Source organism: Eucalyptus grandis, chromosome 9 (assembly GCF_016545825.1).
Source record: "Eucalyptus grandis isolate ANBG69807.140 chromosome 9, ASM1654582v1, whole genome shotgun sequence".
NCBI classification, from domain to species: domain Eukaryota; kingdom Viridiplantae; phylum Streptophyta; class Magnoliopsida; order Myrtales; family Myrtaceae; genus Eucalyptus; species Eucalyptus grandis.
In genome coordinates this window covers 36731074-36740098 of record NC_052620.1, presented here as the reverse complement: position 1 = coordinate 36740098, position 9025 = coordinate 36731074, and the positions used below count along the sequence as shown (strand labels likewise).

At 41.8% G+C, this 9025-nt stretch overlaps 1 protein-coding gene across 2 annotated transcripts; it reads right to left on the bottom strand.

Annotated features, from left to right (window-relative positions):
* Positions 1-2358: 2358 nt before the first annotated feature.
* On the bottom strand, positions 2359-6066 carry LOC104419584 (probable acyl-activating enzyme 2). 2 transcript variants are annotated; one of them, XR_720833.3, is made up of 3 exons: positions 5488-6066; positions 3461-5064; positions 2359-3346 (listed from the first exon to the last, which is right to left on the bottom strand). XR_720833.3 is itself a non-coding variant. In XM_010031293.3 (2 exons), exons 1-2 carry the CDS (start codon positions 5830-5832, stop codon positions 3628-3630), a joined length of 1782 nt encoding a protein of 593 aa, XP_010029595.2. In that variant the 5' UTR covers positions 5833-6066; the 3' UTR covers positions 2359-3627. The 2 variants fall into 2 exon arrangements, 1 of the variants encoding a protein (XP_010029595.2); XM_010031293.3 differs by having other exon boundaries at positions 2359-5064.
* Between the last annotated feature and the right edge of the window lie 2959 nt (positions 6067-9025).

Below are 9025 nucleotides of genomic sequence, written 5' to 3'. Positions count from 1 at the left end.
GAATGGATAGAATACATGAATGAATATTCATTATATTCATCTTATCCAATGTATTTATTATGGTACATTTGTATCAAATGTTCTAAGTACATCTCCCTATACAATGAACATTCGTCTCCTTATCATGTACATGTATCATTCGATACATTGATATTAATGATAAGTGCATTCTTGTTCTCCTATAAATAGGAGTTTAGTTTTGATGTACAATAGACAATCACATAGAAACACGACAGTGAGATACTAGAAATAAAACTCTCTCTCATCTTGCTTTCTCTACTATCTCTAGTGCTCACTTGCTTTCTCTTCTCAAATCTCTTCTCTATTATATATTCGTAACGCGATATTTTAAAACACTGCCAATCATTTTCATTGTAGTGAATTGTTGTTTTGTCCATTTATAATAATGTATGGTTATAGTGCATTTTACAATCATAGTGCATTTGCACACACAATCTCACTCACTCGCGACTCCTCATTGTTGCTCGTTGTCCCGCCGCCCATCATGCTTGTCGCCTGCTGCCCCTCAATGAGTTTTTGTAGACCTTTTTTTTTCTCTCTCTCTCTTTTTTCTGTTCTCTCGTGGCAACTTGGCAAGGTCATGGTGGTGACGAGGTCGGAGTGACCGAATTTTTATAAATAATTATAATCAAGCTCTAATTAAAAACATATGAACAATGTCTAAGAGAATGAAACTAAAAGTATTCCGCCGCCATCCCTAACCCGAAATTTTAAACTTACGGCAATGATTAATTTACTAAACAAAACCATTTATTCATAGTCTATGGTGCCTAACTCAAAATTCAAACCTAAGGCGGCAAAACCATAGACTCGACAAATGAAAAGAGTTTTGGTCGCCCTGAGCTAGTCAATACCGATAGAAAAAAGAAAGAGATAGCCATATTAAAATTTGGAAACAGTGTAACAAACAATGTTCTTGCATTGAAGGTAGTTTGAATGGTACCAATGCAAGCATATTGATAATCCAAAAAACGGGTGTCTAAAAGAACCATTTGAGCAACCACAGGTAATGCCTTCCTTTTATGAAATGATAAAGCAAGTCTAATGGCACCAAAGTGAAGGTGCGTATAACCCTCTTGTATCCACTGCCGTGAAAAGTCAAAAGGGATTTGAAGGGCAACAAAGTGTTCTTGCTGAGTAGCCGAGATAGGATGCTTGTCAAATTTTATATCTTCATTGCGAGTGAAGAGAGTTTTAGGGCTGGGTTTCTTTCTACTTTCTAATTTACATGTCAAACTGAATTGCAAATAGAATAGAGGAGGAGGTACTGGGGTTTAGAGTAGACAAAAGCAATATATATTATGTACATGGTTTGTTCGGGTTTGACCCATCCTAAACTCTCAAAATTGAAAATCAATCCACACAGTACAGGATGTATGGGTCCTAGGACCAATGACCGACCCAATTCCCCTGGGAACCAGACCAGAACTGGTCGGGTTGGGCTAATCTAGGGTCGATCCACAGTTGACCCTAGACCATTGCTCACCCCTATCGCATGCTATAATTTTAGTATTTGTTCAACGGACTCAAACTTAAAACGCTTTTTAGCATGACCAACATTAACATGTTGTCAAAATACATAACCATATATATATATATATATGATAAAATAACAAGCCGGTGACAGGATTGGAGTTTCATAGCTCACTAAGTATTTATACATCTCGGGTGACTAGCAAACTAAACCTATACAAATAATTTATTGGTTCCATAACATCTCTAGACTAAAATAAATCGAATGTTGAACATCTTCAGGGGCCAATACTAACATATTCGAATTACAAATCTGCCCGAGCATTTTGTCTCAATCAAATGAAACAGCTTTCGAGATTACCTTCTGTCATGGGCATGTCTGATGGTGGTAAACATAGTTAGGTATCGAGAATGACGGTTGCTCTTTGTTGCAAAATAGTAAATAATCAATCAATAATAAAGTAATTATAGCATTCACAGCTGGTGTAAAATTAATTTCTTAAGATTGCCTTCATCCACCCTTAATTTGATGGTTAGTGAGATTGTGGGTGGTCGGAACCTCGGATATGATGGTGGGTAAGATCTTCCGTGAAAAGTTTTCTTGACGATTGTGACGTATACACTGATTTCGCTTCACAATCGAAAGGCTTGAATCAGTTTAAGCAGAATGCTATCTATGACCGATTTATAATCTCCGCCAGACGGCTAGTTCATCATGGCCAACGCTGAAAAGGTTGGTAACTCGACTCTGTCCCAAGTTCTTGACCAACTTCGATCACGATTCCTTGCTGATTGCTGTACATCTCTCGCTATTCTTAAGGGTCAGTCCATCCTTTCATGTTGGAAGTCGCAGAAAAGACACTATGATTGTAATCTCCTCTAATATAGTAGAAATTGTCTTCACATACATGCAGAACATTTAATTTTCGTACTTCATGTCAATCCCAACGTCATATATTTAAACAACTTACATAAATAGTATCAGGAATTTCACAAAATTCCACATATATCACGTCTAGACAGTAAATGTACTAGAAAAACCAGGATTAGTAGGTCGTCCTAATGCTGCTAAAATTCAAATAGGGGAAGACAATTCAGCCCCATCTTGGAAGGTAGTTCACGTGCTTCGATCCCATGATCGGGATACTCGAGTGCTCGTCTGTGACCTCTACTTCTCAAACGGGGTCGCTGATTCACCTGATCAAGATTCCATCGGCGACTCTATCTTGAAATGCTCCCCCCAAGATGTCGAAAGCATTGGAACTTGATGCATCTAGATGAATAGAACGCGAAGTTTAACCTGTCAAATGGGTCGATAATTGCAGGCACATGTGCAGGAGACGTTACCTAAGCAGCGGGAGGAAGGGAAAGGAAAACAAACTAATCGTCTACCTAGCATGCCAGATGAAATCCGCTATGACGGACGAGGCCAATAGTGGATTGCCATAGCAGCAGTAAGTTCATAAGTAGAGCCGTACGGTTCTTTATTCTATATGATGCATCAGCAAATGAGATTCATACTGAGCAGGCTTTCATTATCTTACCACCTGCTGCTTTGGCAGGCGAAGACGGCATACACAGAGCTGGCGCTTTACCACCCTCCCATCCGAAACTTCATGGTGATGCTGGAGGAGTACTTGCAGCAACCCTGCCTCAAGAAGAACGGGGCAGTATTCATGGTGGATCTGGAAGGAAATCCGCTTGGCACACTATTACGGTCCTAGACTGTCATTAACCCACAGAGTGAAGAGGACACCACTTGTATTGCAGCTTAGTACCCTACATCGTCCTCCTAGATCTAATCAGCACAGTGTGCGAGCATCTGCATGAGCTAAAAGATTACACAGCAAAACTGCCAAGGCAAAAGAGATAAATTTCCTCTTAGTACAATGAAATGTAACAGAGATGAAAGCTGGCCGGTAAGAAAGACGCCGCATTCATGTCAATGTATTCATGTAATACATACCAGGAGCAATTTGAGACACCTATTCTCAGCTCCCAAGATAAATTACGCATATTGGTCACCTCCAAAAACCTTTTGTGAACCATTAACTCTTGAGAAACTTTGTTAATTATGAGACACTACACAAGAACAATCACATAATTGTGGGGATAGATTGTGTAATGCTTGGTTCATGAGAGGCTACCCATGGCCTTTGCTTTTTCCCTCAGAATGAACTTTTGGATCTTTCCAGTCGAAGTTTTGGGCAAATCCTCGAACACGACTGTCCGAGGAGACATGTAATGAGGCAAATGATCTCGACAATATCCTATGATCTCCTGAGCATCGATGTGACATCCCTCCTTTAACTTCACGAATGCGCAAGGCGTTTGGCCCCAGTGATTATCAGGACGCGCGACCACCGCAGCCTCTAGAACTGCCGGATGGCTGTACAGAACCGTCTCTACCTCCACTGTGCTTATATTTTCTCCCCCCGAAATTATAACGTCTTTCAAACGATCTTTTACTTCGACGTAGCCATCAGGATGCTTCACGGCGAGGTCTCCACTGTGAAACCATCCGCCCTCAAATGCCTTGTCTGTCGCTTCCTGATTCTTATAGTAGCCACTCATGACGGTGTTTCCTCTGAACATGATCTCTCCTACAGACTTACCATCACTAGGAACACTCTCCATTGTGACCGGATCTCTAACATCGACTTCCTCAAGGCCAAGATGTTGTACCCCTTGTCGAGATTTGATGTTCGATCTTTGGTCAGAGGGCAGAGAGTCCCACTCGGGCTTCCATGCACAATATGTCCCCGGACCGTAAGTTTCTGTCAAGCCATATAAGTGCGACACACTGAACCCAAGATCTTCCATCTTGGATAGGATTTGTGGAGGCGGTGGCGAACCGCCTGTCATGACTTCCACCTTGCGAGGAAGAGGTCGTCGATCATCCACTGCCGAGTTAACAATCATATTCAATACAGTCGGCGCTGCTCCCATGTGAGTCACGCTATGCTTGGCAATACAATCAAATATTCCCTTCGGAGAGACTTTTCGGAGGCACACGTTGGTGCCGCCTTGTGCCGCTACTCCCCAAGTCAAGCACCATCCATTGCAATGAAACATAGGTACTGTCCACAGGTACACCGGTATCGAGCCCATCCCATGAAGAAGAAATGTTGCAATCGAATTTAGATACGCACCTCTATGGCTATAGACAACTCCTTTGGGCTGTGATGTCGTCCCGGAAGTATAGTTTATGCTGATGGGATCCCATTCGCTGCATGGTCGCTGCACCTCGAAATCACCAGACCCTGAGGTCACGAGTCCTTCATACTCACAAATGCCCGAAGGATGCAGAGGAACAGATCCATCCAATTCAGAAATAAGGACTAGAATCGGCGGTTCTGTTTCTGTCTTGTTGAACAAATCGATTGCCTGGCGAGCAACTTCGAGTAGCTGATGGTCCACGAAAATGACCTTGGCTCTCGAATGTTTCAGAAGCGTCGACACCATGGACGGGTCGTGCCGGGCATTGAGCGTGCAGAGGATCGCTCCGGCCATGGGGACCGCGAAATGCAGCTCGTACGCTGCAGGGACGTTGGGAGCTAAGGTGGCTACCTGGTCAGAGATACAACACCCAAAGCTTAATCCTCTCATCTCTCATCAGTTATTCAAATCACTGCTATGAACTAGATGAATCATTATCAGACACTAACAGAGAAAACAACTCCAGACATCATCTTCCAAACCCTTTTGAAGGAGAAAGGTGTTAATTTGAGACACATGGACCACTACACAGTTTCTCACAAATCAAACCAGAATGGATCAAATTTTTTCCCTGATGAACAAACCGATACAGCACACAAAACAAAGAGACGGAACTCATTAATCAGATCAGAATGCATGTGCCAGGGAACTTGATATGAAACGTTTGCCTGAACCAATCCACAACTACCCGCGTTTCAGACGACTAAATTTCCCTGACAACAGACCATGACAGGGGTATTTGAACCCAAAAAACCAACTCGAGCTCCGACTCACCACATCGCCCCGGGAGATTCCCATCCGGGACAGAGCAGAGGCCACTCTCCGGCACCGCTCGTGCGTCTCGCTCCAAGTGTACCTCACGTCGCCGTACACCACCGAGGTCGCGTCCCTGTAGACCTTGGCCGACCGCTCCAAGAAGCTGATGGGAGTGAGAGGGGCGTGGTTGGCCGAGCAACGGACGAGGCCCTCCACGGACCTCCACGAACCCGGATCGGAATCGCCACCATCCCCACCGGCCCAGTGAGCGAAACCGCGAGGGCGGTTCTTGAATTCGGTGCCGAGCTGCTTTAGCCCGGGAGAGAGACGGCGGGTCAGTGAGCTCTTGAAGAACCGGTTCATGTTGACTGAGACAGAAAGTGAGGGAAGACACTTCGATGGAGCTCGATGCTGGATGCAAGAATGCTGAGATACGACCAAGAAAACTTGAGGGGCCTGGCCTATCTCGAGGTTCTTGTCCTCAGAGAGCAAGAACGAAAACGTGAGAGGCCGAGAGGAAACAGACAAAAATCAGAGCTTGATGCGATAGACAACACGTTGGATAAACTGGGACTTGTAGAAGAATCGTCCAAATGCAGCTGCCGTGGGGGGGACCTATCAAGTTCTGCTTTTTATATTTCTGATTCAAGGGTTTAGCCGGCAATGCCTTGAATTTTAAATACGTTTGATAATCTGAATTTGAATCCCAGTAAGTATTTATCTAGTATTTGGTATATCCGGATACATCTTGATAAAATACCAAATAAGAAATCCGGTCCAAGGGTGGGATAAATCTATATTGCATATAAAATATTTTAAAAAAAAATAACCGTAAAATTTATATTTTATCTTTTAACGGAATGATAAAGTGACATGTCGAATATTGCTTCGCCGGCATCGCTTATACAAGGACCACCACTCAAATTATCAATGATCCTCACTTCCATGATGACCGTCTAGTCATAACCCCCGCCGACGATTGTGTTCCAACTAGGGACGGTGAAAAGGGGACTAAAGATTTGCATGGGTCATCCTTCCCACCCTAGTCGCATACATCCTTCACGTCGAGGCCATGATTCACAATCCGGCTATTCATTTGCCAGCTGACAAAGAAAGACCAACACGCCATTAGCTTCTTTTCGATCAGCTCTCAAGTGTCGAGTTCCAACAAGAACATTGCAACGATATCGTGGTATAGAACCTTCTCTTGCGGGCCCGTCCCACGACATACACCTTCTCTGTCGTTGCCTCTCTTAGCCACTTTCTTTGGCAATGGAGTCCGGCCGTATGACCCACACGATGTGCCTCGTACTATTCACAAGGCCGCCCCAAAATTGCTGAAATTGGGTTGGTTGAGAGAGGCCATGAGGTCGACTTCCCAGAGACGTGCTCGAGAAGGTTTGAGCCTTACCCACAAGAGAAGCAAAGTCAGAGGATAGGATTTTCAAAGATTCTAAAAGATTTTCAATCTTATTTACAGATTTTCGAAGATTATCAAAGATGTTTTTTAAATATTCTACATCATATTTTAAGTTGCACCAAATATATGATAGGGCATTTTAGCGATTCGAGAATTATTGGGAGAATTTCAAACCCCCTTTATTTTATGTATATGCTTCCTTGCTTGTTGGGATGTAAACGGAAATTCTAATGATTATTTTATGTGGGCCTGCAAAAGAAATCTATGTGTCAGAGTGGATATTCGTGCCCACTTTTGATGGTTTGCAGGAGGTCCCTATATCCGGATGATTCATACAATTATTACCCCTCATCCCAACCTCGAATAAAAATAATAATGAATAAATTCACCCATTAATCATAAATATTTGAAAATTTCATATATTACGATTTTTTTATATGAATTACTAATAAATATAACGAGTTATAATATGTACTAATACAATAGATCATAATATATTAATTTATTAACAGTGAACTCATATCTCAATCTTCAATAAGGTAAAAGTCAATGGATCTAACTCAAAATTAGGCCTTAATTAGTGATCTAAATCCCCACTTCACGTAGACACTACTCCTCAAAGTCCAAAACTACTCCTAGAACTCATCCCTAATCCACACATCCATCTAAATCTTGACAAGGTAGACAATCATTAAATGGATCTTTCTACCCTAGTTGCGTACATCCTTCATGACGAGCACATAGCTCACAATCCAACTATTCATCTACTAGTCGACAAAGAACTGTATCATCAGCTTCTTGGCGACCATGCTCTTGAGCATCAAGTTCTAGCATCAAGAACGTTGCAACGGCACCGTGGTACAAAATCTCCCTTTGTGGGCCAATCCCATGCTTCTTCGCCGTTGCCTCTCTTAACCGCTTTCTTCAGCAACGGAGTCCAGCCATATGACCCACATGAAATTCCTCTTACTATTCACAAGGTTGTCCCAAAATTACATGAACTCGTGTCAATTGAGAGACATCATGAAGTTGACTTTCCAAAGTCGTGCTCGAGAGGGTTTGAGTCTCAAGTACAAGAGAAGCAAAATCATATATGGGAGGATTTTCAAAGAATTTAAATCTTATCTACAGATTTTTAAAGATTATCAAAGATTTTTCTAAAGATTTGAAATCATATATAAGATTATACCAAATACATGATAGATCTTTTAACAATTTGGGGATATGCATCCTTGGATGTAAATTGAAAGTCAAATGATTATTTTATGTGGGCTTGCAAAAGAAACGTGTGTCAGAGTGGATATTCGTGCCCACTATTGATGATTTGCACGATGTTCCCATGCCCTATCCGGACGATTCATCCAATTATTATCGCTTACACCAACCTCAAATAAAAATAATAATGAAAAAATTTTGTCAGTCAATTGAAAATATTTTAAAATTTCATATGTTATGACATTTTATATATAAATTATTAATAAATATACTCCGTTATAATCTGTTATTATACAAGAATCCATCTCTCAATATATCATGCCATGTTGACTTTTGAGCGGTGAACGCAGATCCTAATCCCCATTCGCTTCACAACAAAGTGGAAATTAGTGGATCTGACTCGAAATCGGGCGTGAGTTAGTGATCTAAAGCCTCTCCTCCACGGTACGCACTACTCAAAAGTCCAAAACTACTCTCAGAACTCATCCCTAATCCATACATCCATATAAAAAGTCGAGTTTTAGAAAACAAGATCTCTCTTAAATCTTCACAAGGGAGACAATTATCAAATGGATCTTTAATCCCCTACTTCAAGCCCGCGGCCAGTAGAAAGGCTTCTTGTAAGCAGCGATTCATGATGTATGGGAGTGTACTTGTAGGTAGCAGAGCCGAGCCACATCGATCAAGATACTATGTTCCTGTTTTTCATGCTCTGTTCTGAATCAAAATCAAAAATTGAAAACCTATTGAGGTTTTGCCTCCATCAGCAGCACTTGAAAAGAGGATAAGGGGCAATGTTGACTATAGGAAGTAAGTAGGTAACTTGCAAAACACATCAGAAATCAATAAGATGAAATTGAGCCGGGTGGAGGGAAATTAAGATATAAGCATAAAATGCATTCGACAAATTCAGACACAGCA